The following is a 24,969-nucleotide window of genomic DNA, read 5'->3' on the forward strand; positions in this document are numbered from 1 at the left end:
AGCACTGTAAAATTCTGCAGAGAAACTGAAAATATCGAGAAATAAGAACAAAAAAATTGATATGATAGGGAATTCCCTGGCGGTCTAGGCACTTAGGATTCAGCACTTTCACTGCTGGGGCCGGGGTTCGATCCCTGGTTGGGGAACTAAGATCCCGCAAAAAAGAAAAAAGAAAAAAATTGAGACATCTGGGGAAGGAAAAGGGATTTGGGCACCTGTTAAAAGACCCCCCAGGGCAGTGAACAATTTTTGGAGGTACGATGGATAAAGTATAACCAAGGGGTAAAAACTGGAGTGAAGACTTGACAAAGAAAGTTTAGAATAACTCAACACCTCTGAAGATGGATGACTGAAAACTCAAGTCATCATTCAGCCAAAATTCGCCAGCATGGATTTCTAACAGACCAGATCTCATAATTATGGAATCTCAGCAAGGAATTATGAGCCTTGTTTATGTAAGTGGCGTAAGAGATCCTGGACCCAAGTTGCTCACAATGAAGCGGGGGTAAGTAAACAAGCAGCGGTCGGTATGGCACAGTAGTGAGAAAGCAACTCTGAGTCGGTTTGTTTCAGTGTTAATCTCGATACCCCACTAACTACCCATGTTAGTTGGGCCTAGTTTTCTTGAGCAGCTACCCCTTACCTGTAAAATAGTACCTATTTCATAGGGTTGTTGTGATCTTTAAATTAGGGCATCTGTATTGATTGACTCTTAACAATGAAACTAATACAGACTATTTGCATTTAAGCGTAAAGAAGGCGCCAAAGCAAATTTCCTCGGGTGGCCCCCCCGCCCCTCCCAAGGTTTGACCCCGCCCACACCTCCCAGGCAGAGCTGGCGGCCTCACCGCGCATGCGCTCGGGGAGCCCTGAGCCGGAAGATGCTGGCGCGGCCGCCAGGAGACGCCGCTTAGCCGCGGCTGCTCTTCCTGGCTCCCAGAGGCCCGGATTGGGACAGAGGGGCGGGCGCAATCTGCATGCGCACGCACGCTCCGGTCTCGATGGACCAACATGGCGCCGGTGGAGCACGTTGTAGCTGATGCAGGGGCTTTCCTGCAGGACGCGGCTCTGCAGGTACAGGGAGCTCCGGCGGAGAGGAGCGGGGTCTGGGCTGGTGGCCCCTAAAGGAGCTTGGGAAATCGGGCAGCGCGTTGCGTGGTGCGGGCGGGTGTGAGTTGGGCCGGTCTCCCCTCAGGACATCGGGAAGAACATCTACACCATTCGGGATGTGGTCAGCGAGATTCGGGATAAGGCCACGCGCAGGCGGCTCGCAGTCTTGCCCTACGAGCTGCGTTTCAAGGAGCCCTTCCCGGAATACGTGCGACTGGGTGAGTGTCTCTGCCCGGTGTTAATGGCGAAGCTGGTTCCTGGGTTGCTGACTGAACCTGCTCTGGTTCTAGTCGGAGTCTGGATACTTTATCAGAGTTGATTTAGAAACTGCACGGTCGGGCAGAAATAGAGACACAGATGGAGAGAACAAATGTATGGACACCAAGGGGGGAAAGTGGCAGGGGGTGGTGGTGGTGGTGGTGGTGGGGTGAATTGGGAGATTAGGATTGACATGTATACACTAATATGTATAAAATGGATAACTAGTAAGAACCTGCTGTATAAAAAATAAATAAAATTCAAAAATTCAAAAAATAAATAAGTAAATAAAAGAAACTGCACGGTCTAGGAGACCGTGGTGGGAGAGAGGAGTTCTGGGTCATGAGTCAGCCAGGCCTTGCCAGTTACTAGTTATGTGCCCTTGGGAATATCATTCAGACGCTCTAGGCCTTGGTTGCCTCCATCTGTAAAATGGGATTAACAATAGTACCTACCCCAGGGGTTGATGGGAGCATTAAATGAGGAATAATGTCACTCAGCACAGTGTCCAGCGCTTTGTAAGTATTCGATAAATTTGTTTGGATTAAAAAATAGAAGATGGGAGGGAGCTGCAAGAGGGAGGAGATATGGGGATATATGTATATGTATAGCTGATTCACTTTGTTATACAGCAGAAACTAACACCATTGTAAAGCAATTATACTCCAATAAAGATGTTAAAAAGATTTAAGATTTAGAAGAACCCAGATCTCTTATTCTGACCCATTTCTTTTCAGTAGATAAGAGTGATGACTGTTTTGGATATGGAGGCCAGCCTCAAGTCAGAAAAAGGGATGGCTTTTAGGCGTTACATTAGTCCTGAAAGAAAACTAAACAACTCTCACTTGGCTTAGGAGTCAGCGTTGTTCTCTTGTTAGGGATCAAGGCAATGATCCTGCCCAGGAAAGGACCTAGGTGGTTGGAAGTGTTTTAGGGTTTAAAGGCTGATAATGGAGATGTTGTTACCTACACTATTTGTGACTTCTTTAGCTTTCTCCAGCATCCTAGCTGTGTGATCTTTGACAAGTTACTTAATCTTTTTGAGGAAATACTAACAGTACTTACTTCATAAGATTTGGCTGAAGCATTCCCACTCCTGGGCATATATCCAGACAAAACTATAGTAATTCAAAAAGATACATGCACTCCTATATTCATAGCAGCACTATTCACAATAGCCAAGACATGGAAACAACCTAAATGTCCATTGATGATGAACAGATAAAGATGATATGGTACATGTATACAATGGAATACTATTCAGCCATAAAAAAGAACGAAATAATGCCATTTGCAGCAACATGGATGTAACTAGAGATTATCATACTAAGTGAAGTCAGAAAGAGAAAGACAAATAACCATATGATATGACTTATATGTGGAATCTAAAATATGACACAAAGGAACCTTTCTGAAATAGAAACAGAATCACAGACATAGAGAACAGACTTGTGGTTGCCAAGGGGAAGGGGGTTGGGAGAGGTTGGGGTGAGCAGATGTAAGCTTCTATATATAAAACGGATAAACAACAAGGTGCTACTGTATAGCACAGACAGCTATATTTAATATCCAATGATAAACCATAATGGAAAAGAATATTTTAAAAAGGAATGTATGTATATGTATAACTGAATTACTTTGCTGTGCAGCAGTAATTAACAACATTGTAAATCAACTATACTCCAGTTTTAAAAAAAAAGATTTGGCTGAAGGATAAAATGAAAAGTTTTAAACACAGTGCCTGATACATAGTAAGTGCCCACTAAATTTTAGCTGCTTTTAATTAATAGCTGCATTTTTAGAAAATGTGAGCCGTATACTTATTGTTCCTTGTGCTAGTGTAGCAGAAGACACCTTTCTGTTAATGTGTCAAGATATTATTGTACGTGTTTGTTACTGATGTCTCAGGAGAATAACAATAGCAACAGCTGGAGTTTACTTTGTGTTAAATAGGGATGTGGGTTTTCTTGTTGGGTGGGTTTACATAAAAAACTGTCTGATATTTGTTACAGAATAACCCAATATTTTTGTTTCATGATTGACAATTATTGGCTGAATCAGCTTTCCGTCCCATTTTGGAATCTGATCATTCTATTAATATGGATTGTTAGAATCAAAGAATTTTATTGCTGGGAGAGAAGAGACCTTCTATTCAAACATAATACCAAAGCCTAGATAAGGAACTCATTTGCAAATATTATGCTAACTTTTGTTGACTTTCTATTAACTTTGTTCTGTTCCTTCACCTGCACTCAGTGAGGACATCACTGTAAACCTCACTGGCAGAAATCTTGGTGATAGAGAATACAAATGTATCAATTGTGAATAGAAAAAGATCAGGAAATGGATGAAAGTGTTAAGAGGTTTTTCTTGGGATACTGATCCTAAGTTCTTTTCATACTTCCATTATGGTTATCCAAGGTCATATAGCTCTTTGCTTTTAACTGAAGTTGGGAATCTCTTGTTTACAGTGACTGAGTTTTCAAAGAAAACTGGAGACTATCCCAGCCTCTCTGCCACAGATATCCAAGTACTGGCACTTACCTACCAGCTGGAAGCAGAGTTTGTTGGGGTGTCTCACCTAAAACAAGAACCAGAAAAGGTAAATAAGAAAGATTGTTGGTTTTATCTGTTTTAACTTTTTTATTATGAGAACTATCAGATGTACAGAAGTAGAGGGAATAGTATAATGGACCCAGTGTCCCCATCATTCTGCCTCCACAGTTATCAACTCATGATCTGTTTTCATCTTTACCCAACCCCAGCCCTGAATATTTTGAACTCAGACATCCTAACATTTCACTGATAGATATTTCTTGGTGTGTCTCTAAAGATAAGGTATGTCTCTTAAAAAAATAACCACAAAACCAATATTACACCTACACAAAATTAATAGTAATTCCCTGATATCATCAAATATCCAATCTGTGTTCACATTTCTCAATTATTTTATAAAATTTTTTTAATAGTTTACTTGTTTGGATCAGGATCCAGATAAGGTTCATACATTGCAATTAGCAAACATGTCTCAGTCTTGACCTGTAGGTTCTTGGTAAGGTTGGTTAAATTTAAAAATGCAGGGACTTCCCTGGTGACACAGTGGTTAAGACTTCACGCTCACAATGCAGGGGGTCCAGGTTCAGTCCCTGCTCAGGGAACTAGATCCCCATGCCGCAACTAAGAACTCACATGCTACAACTAAGGAGCCCGCGTGTCGCAACTAAGACCTGGTGCAACCAAATAGATAAAATAAATTAAAATAATAGTAAAATGCAGAAAGAGTAAAAACCAACTTTATTCTCACTTTTTTTTTTTTTTTTTTTTTTTTTGTGGCTGCATTGGGTCTTCGTTGCCATGGGCAGGCTTTCTCTAGTTGTGGCGAGCAGGGGCTGCTCTTCATTGCAGTGCATGGGCTCTAGGTGCGCAGGCCTCAGTAGTTGTTGCTCAAAGGCTCTAGAGCGCAGGCTCAGTAGTTGTGGTGCACGGGCTTAGTTGCTCCATGGCATGTGGGATCTTCCTGGACCAGGGCTTGAACCTGTGTTTCCTGCATTGGCAGGCAGATTCTTAACCACTGTGCCATCAGGGAAGCCCCTCTCACTAGTTTTTTAAAAATAGAATTCTTTTCCAGAAGCAAGCAAGAAAGAACACTTTAAATGATTACCATCTTTTTCAACTCTTGCTACCTTCAAAATTCTGGGTTCCTGTTGTGCTTTTAGGGACTTGTCCAGCTTGGCTAAGTTGAAGAGACTAATGGTTTTGTGCCTGGACCCCATTGCCTGTTTCCAGGCCAGAGGATTTTGAAAGATAGATTATTAACCTTATACTGTAATAAGTAATTTCAAGTAGTGTTTGCAAAGAATTACTTGATCTCCGCTGTCTAAGGTCATCAAAACTGTAGTGGGCTCATGATTCTATTCTAGTCAGAACTGCCTTCACTTGTTTTCAGCCAAGTGTAGAGTCCTCCAATCCCAAGAAGTCTAGAAGTGATGCCTAAAATATAGACATCTGTGTGTCACCAGAATGCTTTGGGGCGATGGGAGTGAAGGGAATAGTTTTATATAAACTCTGACTTTGTGGCTCAGCTGGGTTTCTGCTTTGGCGTCTGTCAATTTGAGATTCCTAAAAATTGCCCTTTCCTGCAGTCTTTTGGGCAGGAGTTAGCTGTTTTGTATCGGAAGCTTTAAAACAGCCTGTCTGTTGACCCAGCAATTCCATTCTTAGGCATTTATCCTAAGGATATAACCAAAGATACTTCCAAGTTTTACACATAATGATGTTCATTAAACCTTTATGTCTAGGGACAAAAAAGAAATGTCCTAAAGTGGTTATTTGGTAGTAGTGGAATCCCTGAATAATTCTTTACGGGCTTCCCTGGTGGCTCAGTGGTTAAGAATCTGCCTGCCAACGCAGGGGACATGGGTTTGAGCCCTGGTCCGGGAAGATCCCACATGCCGCAGAGCTACTAAGCCCGTGCGCCACAACTACTGAGCCTGCGCTCTAGAGCCCGCGAGCCACAACTACTGAAGCCCGTGCGCCTAGAGGCCATGCTCCGCAACAAGAGAAGCCACTGCAGTGAGAAGCCCGCACACCGCAATGAACAGTAGCCCCCCGCTCACCGCAACTAGAGAAAAGACCGCGCACAGCAACAAAGACCCAACGCAGCCAAAAATAAAAATAAATAAATTTATTTTTTAAAAAAATTCTTTACATATATTTTTATGTTTCCCACTTTTTAAAAAACATTGAATATCTTTTATTTCAATAACCAGGGGGAAGTATTTTGTTTTCTGTTTTTTAAATTACTCTTCCATGTTGAATTTTCAACCTGTATTTCTTTGCTTAGAGCTGCCACTTTTTTCTTTTCTTTTTAAAGGTTAAAGTGAGTTCATCGATTCAGCACCCAGAAACTCCGCTACACATTTCTGGTTTCCATCTGCCCTCAAAGGTAATTTCTTAGGCCAGGCTCTTCATGCTCTTTTCTGTTACATGTCAGATCTCCACAAATTGTCTGTTTAGAGGGAACCAAATTTACCTAGACAGATACCATAGTTTGTCTATCCTTGTCTGATCTAGCTTGTATATTGTATTGTATACGATATATACGATATATATCATTTCATCTATAACCCTCTCAATTTTCAGGTTTTAAAATTATTTTTCTTTTAACTTCAGCCTAAACCCGCACGAGGAACAGTAGAACATGGACACCCAGTCGGTGAGCCTGAGGACCTAGAATTCAGTTCCTTTGTGTTCTGGAGAAATCCTTTGCCTAATATTGATCATGAACTGCAGGAGCTGCTGGTAAGGCCCTGCTTTATGATCTCCTGATGACAACAGACTAGTGTCTCGCGGCTGCTCCTGTGGGCGAGAAGTTTGAATTCTGTTAACGTTTCAGATTGACAAAGGTGAGGCCATTCCAAGTGAGGAAGAGAACGAAGAGAATGGATTTGAAGAAAGGAAGGACCAAGACAGTGATGAGGACGGGGGTGGGTGGATAACCCCCAGCAACATCAAGCAGGTCCAGCAGGAGATGAAGCAGTGCGCCATCCCGAAGGATGTGCGGGTCGGCTGTGTGACTACAGACTTCGCCATGCAGGTGGGTGGAATGGGCATCGGCTGGCCCTGGGCTTGGTGGCATACCTGTTACAGGCAGTGGTCCTTTGGAGGTTTGGGGGTGTGTACAGAGCTGTTGTGTAATGCTTCTTTTCCTGGCTCTGGAAACTTTGCCTGTGCTCTTTGGTAATTTTTAGTTTTGCTTGGAGGTTAGGGAATCATAGTATACCTACAGAATGTACATGGTATATTAAATTTCTAATGTTCAATATTCATGATCTGTTGCTGCTTTTCTTTCAGTGTGCGTAACGTTCTGTGCTCAGTTAAGTATTTGGAGACTGTAGAGGTTTTCAGTCCAGAAATGAGTATACTTGCTCTGACACCGTAAATGTCTCTGTTAAGAGAGATTGCTAAAGGAGGCCTTGGCGAAATGATGGTCACGGTCCATTGCACTTGAGATAAGAAAAATCTGGGTCCTTGTCCTAGTTTACATGTCTTGAGAGGTATCCTAAGCTTGCTTTTCTTTAGCAGAAGCCCTTTATGAGCCAAACCAGGGTTTGAGAAGTTCTTTTAACTGTGATTATGCAGATATTAAACAATTCTTGGTTTTGCTATGAGTTCAGTTTCCCTTTATATTGTTGGTTGCAGAATGTCCTGCTCCAGATGGGGCTGCACGTGCTGGCCGTGAACGGCATGCTGATCCGCGAGGCCCGGAGCTACATCTTGCGCTGCCATGGCTGTTTCAAGTATGTAGCCGATAACCTGGGCTCAGTGCCCCTCTGTTGAACACCCCTCTCTTCCTAAACCTTCTACAGACTACTTGAAGGAGAGCCTTGCCTTGTGTACAGGCATTCCCTCCATCTTGTCATTCCTACTTGGGCCAGGTTCTGCCCCCACCAGGGCACTGAAAGCCCTGGGACAGAGGTGGCCAGTGACCTCCCACCTGACAAAACCAGGGCGGGTGTTTTTTGTCCTTACCTTTGTGTGTAGGATTAAGGGTGTGGGTTCTGGAGCAAAGAGCCCTAGTCGTTTAGCAGTTAGTGCCGAAATGTTTATGGATGGGATAATGTCTGGGACTTGCTTTGAAATAAAACAGAAGTGGGAGGAATGGGTGAGGGTAGAGATGAAGCTGGGTGATGGGTCCATGAGGGTTCATTGTGCTCTTTGGTTTACTTTATGTTTGAAATTTTCTATTTAAAAAAAAGTGGACTCCGGATCCAGACTATGTGGGTTCCAATCCAGATTCTGTCTCCTAGTAGCTGTGTGACTTTGCAGAAGTTGGTCAGCTTCTCTGTACCTCAGATTCTTCTTATGTAAAATTAGAAAAGTAGTTGTGAGGAACTAGGGAGATCGTCACATAAAAGAGTGCTTGTTTGGCGCATAGGAAGTGCTCCGTTGAGGTGAACTGTTTAGTTCATTGACCATGCCCTCCTCCCCATTTCTTTTCTGCCTCATGAATTGGTTTTTCTCTGGTGAGGGCTGGTGTTGTGTGGAGAGGCCCCCGGATCTGAGATCTGGTTGGAGTGGAAGAGACTATATTGCAGCCCTGCTGTTGAGTGAAGCGTGGCCCTGGGAACTTGGTGGCTTCCAGCCTTTCCACAGATTCAGTCTAGACATGGTGGCCATCATGTCGGGTATCTGGTGGAGCCCCTTACTGTGGAGGCCTGTGTGCACTGCTTTCCGAAGCAGTAAGGTGTCTCTCCCTGTGTCCCCAGTGCTGTTCCACTGACGGTGGAGTAGCCTGGCTGAAGCCCTGCTCCCCCGCGTGGCTCGGGGCCCATCTCTGTTGCCGTCCTCTGCAGGTCTGCTGGGGAGCCACTCCTCAAAACTGCCTCTGCATTCTTTGAATCTTTAGTGTGTAAACGTGCCAGGCTCATGATGGTAAAGCTTTTTGCTTCATGAAATCTCATTTCCCCCATTGTCCTTTGTTACAAAAGCTCTAAGTTCCTCAAATTAACATTCGTTCTTTGAAACACTTGGAAATGTTCTCCATTCTTGTTAGATTAACCCCAGTGACTGAATGGTTTCTTGCACAAAATAATTATTTCCTAGCCCCTGTTGCTTAGTTCACTCGCAGAGACTTCAGGAAGGGGCTTGGCTTCTCTGGCGGTTTCACGCAGCTCTTGTGTCCTTACCACTGGGAACTGAGGGAGAATTCCTCAAGGACAGACACCAGGGCTCCTGCTTGGTCCCTGACAACAGCAGCTTTGCCTGTTCAGGGTCCATCGTTGGGCCTTGAGGGGGTGGGAGAGAGGCAAGGCCTGTGGGTCTGCCTCAGCACCCACACCCATTCAATCATAGCAGCTTTGATAGTGTTTCCTGTATGATTTGTTAGTAAATTCTCAGCACCTCCAGAGCCACCTCCTGGCTTAATGCCTAGGCTGATACTTGGGCACATGGTATTCAGAAATAGTTGAGTAATGTAATAACATGACCCTTGAGAAAGTATGGTGGTGGTAAGAGCACTGACTCTGGAGCCAGATTCCCTGGGCTTATACCTGCCACTTACTAGCTCTATGACCTTGAGCAAGCTACCTTACCTTGCCTCCGTTTCCCCATCCGTAAAATGGAGATATACCAACTTCATAGGGTTATTTTGACATTAAACTTGTGGAATAATGCCTAACAAAATTCAGTAACAGCTCATTATTACTGTAACAACATTGTGCTCAGTTTTCTTACTAACTTGCTCCTTGTGTCATTTACCTTTGCCGTGGGAGCCGTGCAGCAGCAGTGTGCTTATATCAGCAGCGTGAGGGCAGGCGGCCTTGGTCTGGGATGTGTGCAGTGCAGTTCAGCCTGTCCCCATTTCTTGTGTCTCCTCCTCTGAGGCCCGAGACTCGCCTTGCGCTCTGGGGATGGGGTTTGCTGCCTCTGGCTCCAGTGTGATGCACCTCCTTTGTTTCTGCAGGACAACATCTGACATGAGCAGAGTGTTCTGTGCACAGTGTGGAAACAAGACACTGAAGAAGGTGTCTGTGACTGTCAGTGACGATGGAACCCTGCGCATGCACTTTTCCCGCAACCCTAAGGTGCTGAATCCTCGGGGCCTCCGGGTGAGTGGTGCATCTCCCGCTCCCCTAACAGCAGGGCCCAGGTCAGGGAAGCGAGACTTTTTAGCACCAGGATCGAAATGATCAGAGAGGACAAACAAACCCTCCTGGTTTCTAAAGATAGTTATTGAAAGCCTGTGATCCAGGGACCAAGGCAGGAGGGGAGAGCTCACAACTCAACCTCCCTGTGAGGTTTTTGAGGAGTTTGCAATCTAAGGAGAAATAACCAGTAATTCCACACGGTAAGAAGCAAGGGCCAAATATATGTGGGGTCAACAAGAGGGGGATGGTTTGCAGGATGGTGGAGGATGGATTTGTGTGGGAATTTGAGGATGGGTAGAATGTCTAGAAGCTTCAAGAACCACAAGGGAAGGTTGTGTAAATACTCAGCACAAGAGAGTCCTGGGCTAGATACACAGCGGGGTTGATTTGAGGAATCAGGAGAGAAGGGTTGAGAGACAGGCAAGTATGAGTGTGGTTGACCTGGCTCTGAGTTCTCCAGGTATGGTGCATGCCACTAACATGTGAGAAAGGTTGTTTTTTTTTTTTAACTTTCTATTTTGAAATAATTTTTTTTAATGGTATCTTGTAGTTTTTTTTTTTTTAATAAATTTATTTATGTATGTATGTATGGCTGTGTTGGGTCTTCATTGCGGTGCGCGGGCTTCTCATTGTGGCTTCTCTTGTTGCTGAGCACGGGCTCTTGGCACGCAGGCTTCAGTAGTTGCAGCGCATGGGCTCAGTAGTTGTGGCTCACGGGCTCTAGGGCACAGGCTCAGTAGTTGTGGTGCATGGGCTTAGTTACTCCGCGGCATGTGGGATCTTCCCGGGCCAGGGCTCGAACCCATGTTTCTTGCATTGGCAGACAGATTCTTAACCACTGCACCACCAGGGAAGCCCCGAAATAATTTTAGATTTATAGAAAAGTTGCCAAAAATAGTACAAATAATTCCCATTTAGCTTTCACTTAGATTTCCCAATTTAACCATTCACTATATTTGCTTTATCATTTATATGTATATTTTTTCTTTTCCCCTAAACCATCTGAGAGTAAACTGTGCATGATGCCCTTTTGCACCTAGATACTTCAGTGTGTGTTTCCTGAAACAAGGACTTTGTCTTAGATACCCACAATACAATTACCAAAACCAAGAAGTTAACATTACTTCAATACTATCTAATCTATGGACCATATTCAGACTTTTTTTTTTTTTTTTTTTTCTGGCTGTGCCACGTGGCACGTGAGATTTTAGTTCCCCAACTAAGGATCGAACCCATGCCCCCTGCATTAGAAGTGCAGAGTCTTAACCACTGGACCGCCAGGGGAGTCCTTAGACCATATTCAAACTTTGCCACAAATTTCCTTTACAGCAAGAGAAGGGGGTTTGTTTGGGGTCCAGGATCCAGTCTAGGATCACACGTTACATTTCATTGTCCTATCTCCTTAATCTCTTTTAAACTGAAGTAGTTTCTCAGGTCTGCTGTCTTTCATGACCTTGACATTTTTGAACAGTTTTGAAGAGTACAAAGCAATTACTTCGTAGACTATCCTTTACCTTGGGTTTGTCTGGTGTTTCCTCCTGGTTAGATTCAGGCTGTGTCCAATTTACTGCTAATAACTTTGATCACTTAGTTGGAGGTTTCTTGTGTAACCACAATATAATTACCAAAACCAAGGTTACCAAATTTCCTGTAAGGTTATTATCTGTAATTAATAAGTAACTTAGAGAAAGATAGTCTGATACTGTGTGATTACTGTTTCTCATCAAACTTTTACTGGTTAAAGTCATCTGAATCAGTTTTTACAATGAAGGTTGCCAAATGGTGATTTTCTAATTCCATCATTTCTTCTCCATCATTCTGCTGTAAAGAGGAACTTTCTGGCACAGCAAGCTGTTCCGACTCTTATACCTCCCTGCCTGTGCCCTCGAATCAGCCATTTCTCTAAGGAGCTCTTAAGTTTTTAGAAGCAAAGATCTGGGCACTGGACAGTGGGTGTGCTCATTGTCCTAGGGTGTTATTAATTCTAGGCCCACAGTGGACAAAGATGGGAAATATTGTATGTAAATACACATATTAATATTTTTTCTCTTATCTGTATTAAAAATTGAATTTATAACTTCAGTTTCAGTTCAACACCACAGAGTTCATTCTAGCCCTCCCTCTAATATCCATAACACCCTTCATAACACCATTTTCCATAATTATAATTATCTGTTCAACTGGAGAGAGAGAGAGTGTGTGTGTGTGTGTGTGTAGTTATTTCAGAAGTGCTAACCTATACCATTATGAAAATGGTACCTGCCTACTAGGGTTCTATGTTTTAGTGTAATTCTTTCTGTCTTTTGTTGAGGGAATGTAGTCAGAATACCATGTTGCTTTTCATCTGTGAGGTGAGAGTAGGCTCAAGTGGGAAGATGCTTGTCATGTACTCAGTGCACAGTAGGCAGTGACGATAGACTCCATTGGTGTCGTCTGCCCGCGTGCAGAGTTGTCAGGTAAGCTTTAGGTTAACAGGATCTGATGTGTATAAATACGAATCCCCGTCCTCCTAATGGCCTTTCCTCGTCTTATTTGCAGTATTCACTCCCCACTCCCAAAGGGGGCAAGTACGCCATCAACCCCCACCTGACCGAGGACCAGCGCTTCCCTCAGCTGCGACTCTCCCGAAAGGCCAGGCAGAAAACTGATGTGTTTGCCCCTGACTACATAGCTGGGGTGTCTCCCTTTGCAGAGAATGACATCTCCAGCCGGTCAGCTACCTTGCAGGTCCGAGACAGCACCTTGGGAGCCGGCAGGAGACGGTTAAATCCCAATGCTTCCAGAAAGAAGTTTGTGAAGAAAAGGTGAAGTGTGAGCTCCACAGGCAAGCTGGACTGATGCTGTGACTGCCCGGGAGACCCATGTCTCAGGTCCCCAGCTGTGCCAACTCCACAACCACTTGGACACAGAAGAGGCCTGGCTTCCATAGTGCTGCCTCAGGACTCGCTGTGGTGCCTCGGGTTGGGTTTGTGGTGGAACCCGCCATCCCTTGGCCTGTGTGCATCCAGAGAGCCAGGATTACTGCCACGTTGAGGGGACTTTGATTAAAACAGAACAAACAGTGCCTGGAACAAATCTTCAACCTTTAAAGAAGGGAACTTCCAAGTGATAATGTATTTCTAGTAAATATAGTTGCAAGCTTCTGTGCATTTTCTTTTTTCTCTTTGTTTTTTTGTTTTGTTTTTTTTTGCTTCTTCTTAGGTAATTTGAGGCAAACACTTAAGGTGTACACCAAAGATCAAGCATTTAGGTCTATCATCTTTTTGTGGGAAACTTTATCATAATAAAACTAAAAGCTACCATTTTTTAAAATAAATTTACTTATTTATTTATTTTTGGCTGCGTTGGGTCTTCGTTGCCACGTGCGGGCTTTCTCTAACTGCGGCTAGCGGGGGCTGCTCTTCTTTGCGGTGCGTGGGCTTCTCATTGCGGTGGCTTCTCTTGTTGCAGAGCATGGGCTCTAGGTGCACGGGCTTCAGTAGTTGCTGTGCGTAGGCTCAGTAGTTGTGGCTTGCGGGCTCTAGGGCGCGCAGGCTTCAGTAGTGGCTCACGGGCTTAGTTGCTCTGCGGCATGTGGGATCTTCCCGGACCAGGGATCAAACCCATGTCCCCTGCATTGACAGGCGGATTCTTAACCACTATGCCACCAGGGAAGTCCCTTTTTTTTTTAACTTATTTTGAACCATGTCAGTCATCCAGGTAAATTCAGTATTCAACTACCTAGAATCTCCCATTGTTAACATTCTCTCCCATTATTAACATTTCTCCTCATTTGCTTCTTCCCTTTCTATACACACAAGCACACAAAGGAAAACAATGTACTTTTACATAATCACAACACAGTGATCAAATTCGGGAAATTTAACATTGATACTATTATCTAATATATAACAATTCAAATTTTACCAATTTGTCCCAATACTGTCCTTTCATAGCATTTTCCCCCAAATCTGAACAGTTTCTCAGCCTTTGTCTTTTGAGAAATGGACTTTTTAATAGTATAAGTTGGGTTTTCAACATGTCCCTCCATTTGGGTTTGACAGGATGTTTCTTCAGGATTAGATGGAGGTGGTGCACACTGGGCAAGAAGGCTACATACGTGACCAGTGGTCCTCAGTGCATCACCCTAAGTGATGGTAACTCATTACTTGTGAATAAACCTGCCAGGTACAAGATTTCTAAGTTCTTTACATTGACAGTGTATTCACAAAGTGGTAGCTTCAAAAGTTTCTCACATCGAGGTTTTTCCTGTATGGTTGTCCATTTGGTATATAGTTAACTTTTTTGCTTTAAATTCAGTTTAAGATTTTTCCTGTCCTTCATATTTTTTTAATTTGAAAGTAACTCAGTTCCAAAAGTCAAAACTATATAACTGGGCTTCCCTGGTGGCGCAGTGGTTGAGAATCTGCCTGTCAATGCAGGGGACACGGGTTCGAGCCCTGGTCTGGGAAGATCCCACATGCCACGGAGCAACTAGACCCGTGAGCCACAACTACTGAGCCTGCGCGTCTGGAGCCTGTGCTGTGCAACAAGAGAGGCCGCGATGGTGAGAGGCCCGCGCACCGCGATGAAGAGTGGCCCCCGCTTGGCACAACTAGAGAAAGCCCTCGCACAGAAACGAAGACCCAACACAGCCAAAAATAATAAATAAATAAATAAAAATTAAAAAAAAAAAAAAAACTATATAACTGTATACAACAAAGGTATGCATAGAGCTAGATGCCCTTCCCTCTCATCCCGTTTCCCCTTAACCTCTAGATAATCCATTTCATTTGTTTCTGATTTATCCTTGTGTCTTCTTTTGCAAAAATAAGTGTGTGTGTGTGTGTGTGTGTGTGTGTTACATTTTGGAAGACACAAGGCTGGGCTGTATTTTGTTCACTGCTCTATATGCACGTAGATCAGTTCCTGGAACATGGCAGGTGCTCAATAAATATTTACTGTTGCATATATTTGGCATTTAATATTAACTTATTAAAAGGTGATATATATATCCTAACTCCCAACCCGTTACCTCAAAGTGTTTTGACTAGCTGGCCATGAATCACAACTTTCTACCAACTGGTTTAAGAATTCTATTTTCAGGGCTTCCCTGGTGGCACAGTGGTTGAGAATCTGCCTGCCAATGCAGGGGACACGGGTTCGAGCCCTGGTCTGGGAAGATCCCACATACCACGGAGCAGCTAGGCCCATGAGCCACAACTACTGAGCCTGCGCATCTGGAGCCTGTGCTCCACAACAAGAGAGGCCGCGATAGTGAAGAGGCCCGCGCACTGCGATGAAGAGTGGCCCCTGCTTGCCGCAACTGGAGAAAGCCCTCGCACAGAAACAAAGACCCAACACAGCCAAAAAAATAAATAATTATAAAAAAAAAAAGAATTCTATTTTCAGTTATTGAAGACACAGCCAGAATACTAGCTTGGTTGTGGAGACATTTTAGGGTTGTCTTTAAACTTAGGATGGATTTTATAAGTCATAGAGTTTCACTCCTGGCCAAGAGGAAGTAAAGGGGTTCATATTTACCCTTTCACCCAAAACAAAAGATAAGGTACGGGAAATGACAGTTTTCAGCTTCTGGAGGTCAGGCAGGGCAGTGTGCTGATCCGTGAGAGAGGAGACAAATGAGGTGAGCGCCACAATTGCACTAGTTTGATGTCTAGAGAGAACTTCCAGAAGGAAGAGGTATAGCCAGATGTCTTGAGTTGCAGCAACAGAGCTGGGAGTCCAGGAGGGCCCAGACATATCGGAAAGGAGAGAGCATCACAGCACACGAGAGAGAGAGAGAGAGAGAGAGAGAGCGAGAGAGCGAGAGAACGCACACGCACGAGCACCGCAGGTTTGCAAAAGGGCCCCCACGAGTCCTCAGGTAAGTACCGATCAGCGCATTATGTGAGGAGCTTCCTGAAGCTGGGGAAAGAAATACCCCCCAAAACAGGAAATAATCCTCAAAGTTCACCCAAGGCCAGGAACACTTCATCTTTCTGCTATGCAGAGTGGAAAACCTGCTAATTCTTGGGCATCAGGCAAGTACTCAGGAGCAGGAAACTATTATTTCCAGACTGAAGGCTCCTCTGGTCTAGCCCAAAGCAAACCTCAAAAGGATCCTACTCCTAGTTCAATGGCCAGAACTAGTCTTGTGGCCCCACCCAATCCCAGGGGAACAAGAAACACCATCCCAGTGTCTCGAAGGAGGGGTGCTAGAAATGCTGGGCGAACAGCACTAGTGACAACCACAATTGCAGAGATGCAGACATGTGGCCTTGAAACAAACTTGTGAGCAGGAACGTTATGATAAAGAGGGCTGTAAATGCGTGCACAGCAAATTGTTAATTCCAGCTTTTCAATCCTAAGGACTAGAGGTTTTAAAAGTTTAGGAACTTCCAAAGGATTGCTTTCTTTCACCTGCCGATGGCTTTACTGTGCAGAAGGGGAGGGAGTTCTCTCCTAGTCCCCTTAGAGCTATAACTCAGAGTTGGGCCGCAGGGTTCATTTTTATCAGGAAGGAGCTAAGGCAGAGCACAGTTCTGATCTAATTCTGGAAAGAATAAGAGGCCCAAAGTAAAGAGAAGCAGAAGAAAACTTCATCAAGAAGACAAGAACAAAGTGGCCTCTGGAGTCTACTCCAGAAACAGGAAATCCGAAACTCCCCGATTACGGCAGCATCAGCCAGGCGACGGTCACAGAAGAGACCAACAAACCCACATATCCACGAACCCATTCACTTAAGTCTACTCCCCCACACAACCCATCTATTTTGCTTACATGCGAAGAAGCAAAACTCATACTAAAATGGTGTAAATAGTAAAAAGTGAACTATAGGGAGCTTTGTTTATATACGTGCCAAAACAGGGCTTGCCTTAACATCAAAGGACACAGGCAAATTTAAGTCCTCTGGCTTATGTGAGACACACATATGAGAAATATTAAAAGGCAATATTTGGGAGTCCCCTGGTGGTCTAGTGGTTAGGATTCTGGGCTTTCACTGCCGTGGCCCAGTTTCAATACCTGGTCAGGGAACTGAGATCCTGCAAGCTGCGGGGCACAGCCAAAAAAATAAATAAATAAAAATAAAATAAAATAAAATTTGCTTTATAAGGGTGTAATAGAAAGATGCAAATGCTTGCCCTCACCAAAACCCACTAAATCAATCATCTAGGCAGGAATGACTGCCCAGAAATAAATGGATTGTTTCATATTATGTAGCCATATTCGAAAACAAAGATCTTTTAACTAAAAAATCTAAATTTCTAGCACACTATTATTTTAATTAAATGTGAAAAATGAAAATGAATCTTTGATTTGGGGTTTAATAGTAAAAAGATATAAACTGTGCTGATGTTCTATATTTAGCTTGCTTTCAAGAATACCAATGTAGGGGGCTTCCCTGGTGGCTCAGTGGTTGGGAATCCATCCGCCAATGCAGGGGACACGGGTTCGAGCCCGGGTCGTGGAAGATCCCACATGCCACAGAGCAACTAAGGCCCATGTGCCACAGCTACTGAGCCTGAGCTCTAGAGCCCGCGAGCCACAACTACTGAATCCGCGTGCCACAACTATCGAAGCCCACACGCCTAAAGCCTGTGCTCCGCAACAAGAGAAGCCAATGCAATGAGAAGCTCGTGCACCACAACGAAGAGTAGCCCCCGCTCGCCACAATGAGAAAGCCCGCATGCAGCGATGAAGACAAAATGCAGCCAAAAATAAAAAATAAATAAATTTAAAAAAAGAAAAAGAATACCGATGTAGGAAACACTTGTTAATGTAAGTAAGTTGTCCTTGAAAGCTTTGATTACTAGGTCAGGATATTCGGAACTCATATTTAACCAGAATTCTACTGAGGAACATTCCTTGCTTGACACTTCTGTACCGCTATCTTCTTTAATACGTGATATGGTTAAAAGCTCTGTGTCATCGACATTTCTGAAACACCAAGGAAGCAGTGGCACCCTAATTCACAGCCAAGCAGCAAAACTATGGGGCATCTAGAAGAATACCCCACAATTATTAGCAAATCATTAGCAATTTTTACCCCAGTACATACAGACAGGAAGAAATCTAGAGTGGAAATGCTGAACATGTCCAGATCACTGTTTTGTTTTTTTTTTAATTTATTAACTTTATTTATTTTTGGCTGCATTGGGTCTTCGTTGCGGTGCGCGGGCTTCTCATTGCGGTGCCTTCTCCTGTTGTGGAGCACGGGCTCTAGAGCGCAGGCTCAGTAGTTGTGGCACACGGGCTCAGTAATTGTGGTGCACGGGGATCTTCCCGGACCAGGGCTTGAATCTGTGTCCCCTGCATTGGCAGGTGGATTCTTAACCACTGTGCCACCAGGGAAGCCCCCTAAATCACTGTGTTTTTGTGTTCACGCATTCGGAGGTAAATTCTCATAAATGAAACCTTTTGCGTAATTAAGACAACGATGAGACTGTAGTTCTGTGAAGCACAGTGACAAGGAATTGTGCTGCACATTTACCAATAGCTGCTTAGACCTCTTCAAACGCTAGGTGTTTTCTTTCTACACTTTTCACAAAGCTCAGTGCCTGGATCTTGAATCATATTTAACAAATGCTTGTGGAACTGAATGTATGATTCAGACCAGTTTGGAGAAAATATTCAAGAGGCAAGAAATACTTTTTCCAAACTTTTCTTCTAGTTTGCTCTTGGAAATTATAAATGAGTTCCCTGTACTGGAGGTATTCATGCAAAAGCTGAAGAATTACTAGTGACGTGAAAAGGATCAAGCATTGAAAATGGGTCCCTTCTGTACTTTAAGTTCTCTCATCTGGCACCAAAACTCAATTTGCTACATCAGATAAAATCTCTTCACAACACATGCATGCCATTTCAAGAGAAATTTGAGTTTAACTAAAGCGGTCTAAGCCCAACAGAGGGTGACCTACTTTACACAATATATAACATGACAAAATTCCAGCAGGACACACAGGAACACAGGGAGTCCAACATAACAGTGTGTGTTCTGGGCAGCAGTGATCGTGGCAGTGACACAGGAGGGCAGGATGGGATGGAGCTTACAGTAGAAGAATTATCTCTCTCCTAATACCAAGGACCTATTCCCTCCAGGGATACTTGGATGGTAGCCACAGGAACCACTGAGGACAACAGATGCCCAGGTCCCCAGACAGGCCCAAGCACGGCTCTGAGCTGTTGTGCTAAGTCCATCACCTGCAGCTCAGAGAAAAGCATGGGGGCTTTGAGGACTTCCTGTGCAAAAAAGCAGCCACACGTGTGGATGCAGTGCCTTAGCAGGTGACTAAAATGAGGCTGTTTGTGTTCTTTCATCGAGAGGAGGAAGGGGACTCCTGAGGGTTCTCCTGCCCCTGCTTTTTATTTCTAGTTAATGAAGACAACAAAGCTTCCTACAGCTCCATGGTGCTGGCCTGCTCCCTGGGGATGTGGGGAAGGCCTTGAGGACACTGTTTTCGGTTGATACACAATGCCCAGGACATACACACACCTGGGACAGAGGCCTGCTCAGAGAAGATCATGGAAATTGTACAATCTTAAACTGACAGCAAATTAAAGCTAGAGGGACCTTTAAGAAAATGCAGCCCCAACCTGTATTTTTACAGATGAGGCAACCAGGCCTCAGAGAGATGAGCATTAGCAGTTAGCACTAGCACCTGGAGCTAGGTGCAAGAATTTTGACCCTAACTCTGATAACAAGGGGCTAGGAGCTGGCTCTGAAGTCCAAGGGCCTGAGTTTAAATTATGGACTACACCATTGACTAGCTGTATAGCTATGGACTAACCAATAACCACTTGGTGCCTGTCTCCTTATCTGCAAAATGGGGGTATTAGTCCCTACCTCACAGTCTGGGAGTTTCTCAAATGTTAAAAATAGAGTTACCAGCAATTCTGCACCTAGGTATCTACCCAAGAGAGGGAAAAACATGTCCACACAGAAACTTGTATACAAATGTTCACAGTATCATTACTCATAATAGCCAAAATTGGAAACAACCCAAATGTCCTTCAGCTAGTGAATGGATAAACAAAATGTGGTTTATCCATACAGTGGAATATTATACAGTTGTAAAAAGGAAGGAAGTACTGACATGGATGTGTAACAGAGAAAACAAACCTGACTCCATCCTGGATCTATTCCTTTGTGCTTTGTTGCCTGTACTTAGTCATGCTGGATCTGCATCTTTTGTAAAAGCATGTTGCCTTTAGCCTGAAATATACAGGATAGCCCAATCTCAAGGCTCTGACCTTTAAAGGTATAACACTTTTCCATGCATATAGAGATAAAAAGTTGCAGAACAGAAAATAACAATTGTCTTGTTGGAGGTTTATAGGAACACTGTGATCTGACCTATGTGGACAGCTGCAAGAACAAAGGATTCCGTCACTAACAGGTTTGCAACAACCGGCCACATCCCCTCTCCTTTTAGTGTAAAAGAAGCCTGAATTCTAAGTTGGGTAAGATGGTTCTTTGGGACACTAGTCCACCATCTTCTGGGCCTGCCAGCTTTCCAAATGAAGTCGCTGTTCCTTGCCATAACAACTTGTCTCTCCATTTATTGGCCTGTCGTGACAAGCAGTACCAGCTTGGAATTGGTAACAGATGAATCTTGAAAACATTACGCTAAATGAAAGAAGCCAGTCTCAAAAGACCATGTAATGTATGATATCATTTATAAGATACCTGGAATGGGAAAATCCACAGAGGCAGAAAGTAAATTAGTGGTTACCTAGGACCAATGGTTGGGGACAGGCAGGGATGGGGGAAAGGCAGGGGAAATGGAGAGTGATTGCTAATGGGTACGAGGTTTCCTTTGGGGAATATACAGGATAGCCCATTCTCAAGGCTCTGACCTTTAAAAGTATAACGCTTTTCCATGCATAGACAAAAAGTTGCAGAACAGAAAATAGCAATTGTCTTGTTGGAGGTTTATATGAACATTATGACCTGACCTACTTGGACATGGACAGCTGCAAGAGCAAAGGATTCCAGCACCAAGAAGTTTGCAACAACCAGCCACACCCTTCCCTCTTTAGTATAAAAGAAGCCTGAATTCTAAGTCAGGTAAGATGGTTCTCTGGGACAGGAGTCCACCATCTTCTTGGTCTGCTGGCTTTCTCAATAAAGTTGCTGTTCCTTGCCCCAACAACTTGTCTCTTGATTTATTGGCCTGTCATGCGGTGAGAAGTAATGAGCTTGGACTCAGTAACTCCTTCTGCCTATAAAAGTCTTTTATTTTGTACAGCTCCTCGGAGCTCCTTTCTTTGTGCTAGATGGGATGCTGCCTGATTCATGAATCATTAAATAAAGCCAATAAGAGCTTTAAAATTTACCCAGTTGAATTTTAAGTTTTGGTGGTAGTGGTGGGATCTGAAGAAGACTCCTGATGACTTCATAGACAACAAGAAACACACGTGTTGATATCCACAAACGCTTTGAGGTTTTTTTTTTTTTTGGCCACGCTGCGCGGTACGTGGCATATTAGTTCCCTGACCAGGGATTGAACCTGTGCCCCTTGCAGTGGAAGTGCAGAGTCTTAACCACTGGACCACCAGGGAAGTCCCTGAGTTCTCTTTCTTTGTCACTGTTTCTGAGGGCCATGGGTAAGTTCCTCTTGACACGAGCTCCACTCTCTGCATTGAGCTCCCGGTCTAACTGGCTTTCCAGTCCAGGATTCATGGGTTGGTCTAGACTGACAGGAGTCTCTAACAGAGCACCAGTCCTTAGCCCTTGGTTAGTCTGTGGTCCCAGGACACAGCTTAATGGGTCAGTTTGAGCTGACACCTGGAACCCAAGTCCCCAGCCCTCAGTTAGTCTGAGGGCTCAGTTAGTCCCCCACCCCTTTTTTCTTTAAATTTATTTATTTATTTTGGCTGCATTGGATCTTCATTGCTTTGTGTGGTCTCTCTCTAGTTGTGGCAAGCAGGGGCTACTCTCTGTAGCGGTGAGCGGGCTTCTCATTGCGGCGGCTTCTCTTGTCGCAGAGCACGGGCTCCAGGTGCGTGGGCTTCAGTAGTTGTGGCACGCGGGCTCAGTAGTTGTGGCGCATGGGCTTAGTTGCTCCGCGGCGTGTGGGATCTTCCCAAACCAGGGCTCGAACCTGTGTCCCCTGCATTGGCAGGCGGATTCTTAACCATTGCTCCACCAGGGAAGCCCATTTTGTTGGGTTCTGCTGGTTCGGTCTGTAGTTCCACTTTGGGAACCATTTGTGATGAGCACCTAAGGCCTTCTCTTGGCCAGTCCACAGTGCCATCTCCTTGGTTACTGCAGTGTCCACAGTTCCGTTTCCTTGGTTACTGTTGGTTTCTGTTAATGTGCATATGGGGTAAAGGAATAATAGATCTATTGTTAATGGGCATCTTGAAGCCAAAACCACAAAATTGGTGGGCACAGGTTGAGCACTTAAAAGCTGTTAGAATGCTCGCCGTCTAACTGTAAGAATCCTGTGTTAAGATAAATTGGTCATGGAATGGGATAGGTCACCTGCCACCTCAAGAAAATTTCCATACAATGAGGTATATTGTAAAACACCACAAAATCCCCAGCCCCGGGCTTCCCTGGTGGCGCAGTGGTTGAGAGTCTGCCTGCTAATGCAGGGGACACGGGTTCGAGCCCTGGTCTGGGAAGATCCCGCATGCCGCGGAGCAGCTGGGCCCGTGAGCCACAATTGCTGAGCCTGCGCGTCTGGAGCCTGTGCCCCGCGACGGGAGGGGCCGCGATAGAGAAAGGCCCGCGCACCGCGATGAAGAGCGGTCCCCGCACCGCGATGAAGAGTGGCCCCCGCTTGCCGCAACTGGAGAAAGCCCTCGCACGAACCGAAGACCCAACACAGCCAAAAATAAATAAATAAATAAATAAATAAATAAATAAATAAGAAAATCCTTAAAAAAAAAAAAAAAAAAATCCCCAGCCCCGTGGCACATCCCTCTTAGGTATTAATTTGGCTCCAAGAGACCCAAGGCTTAACTAAAGAAATGAGATCTTCACGTTTCAAAGAATTGAGCATGCACCACCTGGCACAACTGCTTGTTTTATGTCTAAGAACTGTGGTCCCAGAAGCTGTAGATATCTACTAAAATGGCAAAATCTTACTAAGGCAATTTAGAGTTGCAATGGCCATTATGGGCAATGTTCTAATTACACAAGTTTGTTCACTTTACGAAGTGCACTTGAAAGAATGGAACACTTATTTTAAGTGGTATGCAGAAGGCTCGGAAGGGCTTTAAGATTCCAAAATAACTTCACTGAAAGAGTCATTGCAAAAGGCTAATGAAAAATTAAAGGTGCAGTAGGTACTTAAAACAAAAGACTTTAAGACTGAGGTAGCTTCTACTACTCCTCTCTATCCTCCTTTCCCTGAGTACTCACAGTCTATTAGTCCTCTATCTGAATTGCCTTTCCACTCTGAATAAACTATAAAACTGTAACAAAAGTCGACCAAGTTAGTGACCTCACAGCTGCAACCAGTTCCAAGACCAGAAACCTGAAACACCTGGGACTCCCTCACTGTACCCTCCTAGGGGTCCATCAACAAAACACTGGCCCAGAATTGGTGTGTCATTTGCAATCAACCAGGACACTGGAAAAAAGATTGTCCTCAAAGGTTTTTGTCAAATCATTCTACACCAAATTGAATGGCCCCCATATCCACCCTTGAAGGAGGCCCCCAAGAGGGTGCCTCCCATGTGGATGGGACTCCAAGGGATTCTCTGGTAAACTCTACGAGTTATTCCCTTAAATATCCAAGGGGAAACTAAAATTAAAATTGGCGAAAAACCTTGCCAAATTCTGGTAGATACCTGGGCTACATTCTCTAATTTAAGCCCCATCTGCCCTGGAGCCTGCAGATGGGATCCTGGGAAAACTGACAGAAGTTGGCAAAAGATAAGAATTCTTACAAGAGCCAACTCTCCTGGATCTCTGTAGTGCCCAGTCAAGAGAGGAAGGTAAAAGTCCACACTGTCCCTTCCTTTCCAAATTTAGACTCTCATGAATTTGGTTTTGAGGTACCCATTGGTTACTGATCTTTCTTTCTCACGGACAGCTATTGCCTTCTCATTTGTCTTGTTCTGTCCTGTGAACTTGGCTTGGCTTTCTGTCTGGTTGTCAGTCATTGCATAAGCAGGAAACTCAACCATCAGGTTGGGCGCCCCAAAATATGACTGGGCAGAAATGTGGGTTTCACCCTGTTTTCAGCTAGACATGGCAGACAGATGTGGGTTGCACTCCATTTGCAGTGAGGATCCTACCGACTATTGGCAACTCTCAAGAGAATTGTCTTTCTCTCTTTGGGCTGTCTTTGGGAAGGTTCTGGATCTTGGGGGATGGAGGGGGGAGTACCCTTTGCACTCTCTTTGGAGACTCCTCTTGCATCCAAGTGGTTGTTTAATACTGACAGGAATATTTACTCTCTGTGCCGGCTGAAACCTGACAAAATATTTGAAAGGATTTGTTTTTTTTTTAAGCAGCGCTATGGTCAGAATTGGCCAAAACAGAAGCTGATATTCAGAGCCTGATAGGAATTTTGTGAGTGTTTTTTTTTTTTAAGGCCTTTTCCCCTAAGCTAAATGAAACTATGTACCCAGGGGGAAAGAAAAACATCCCAAAGACAAACAGCTCTAAATCTAGAACATAGGAATCCAGGAACCTTTTGATTTCCATCTTAGTTGAAGAGCTTCTCCTTGCCATAAAGAAGCAAATTAAAGATAATGTAGTTGGACGGGTGGATCAGACCCTTGGTGTCAAACAAGTTGCAACCCAATTTTTCCAGGAATTTAAAACAACTGTCCTTGTATTGAAAATTGGGGCTTTACAAGAACTGAAATGCAGCTCTAGAAGCAATTCAAAGCCCACCTTTCCTTTCTACCAATTCCCAAACCTCCCCTATCCATCTTAAAAGACTTATAGATATTGTAAAGCATCTGGACTTAGGGAACAAAAGTCTTTCTTGGTGAAACTTACATTCTT

At 44.1% G+C, this 24,969-nt stretch overlaps 1 protein-coding gene across 1 annotated transcript; it reads left to right on the forward strand.

The window, feature by feature from the left end:
* The first annotated feature begins 906 nt into the window (after positions 1-906).
* Positions 907-13,159, forward strand: NOB1 (NIN1 (RPN12) binding protein 1 homolog). Its single transcript, XM_007198204.3, has 9 exons — positions 907-1,074; positions 1,196-1,328; positions 3,840-3,970; positions 6,242-6,313; positions 6,541-6,669; positions 6,764-6,964; positions 7,570-7,667; positions 9,833-9,977; positions 12,555-13,159. Exons 1-9 carry the CDS (start codon positions 1,012-1,014, stop codon positions 12,822-12,824), a joined length of 1,242 nt encoding a protein of 413 aa, XP_007198266.2. The 5' UTR covers positions 907-1,011; the 3' UTR covers positions 12,825-13,159.
* Positions 13,160-24,969: the final 11,810 nt, after the last annotated feature.

This window comes from Balaenoptera acutorostrata, chromosome 19 (assembly GCF_949987535.1).
Source record: "Balaenoptera acutorostrata chromosome 19, mBalAcu1.1, whole genome shotgun sequence".
In the NCBI taxonomy this organism is placed as follows: domain Eukaryota; kingdom Metazoa; phylum Chordata; class Mammalia; order Artiodactyla; family Balaenopteridae; genus Balaenoptera; species Balaenoptera acutorostrata.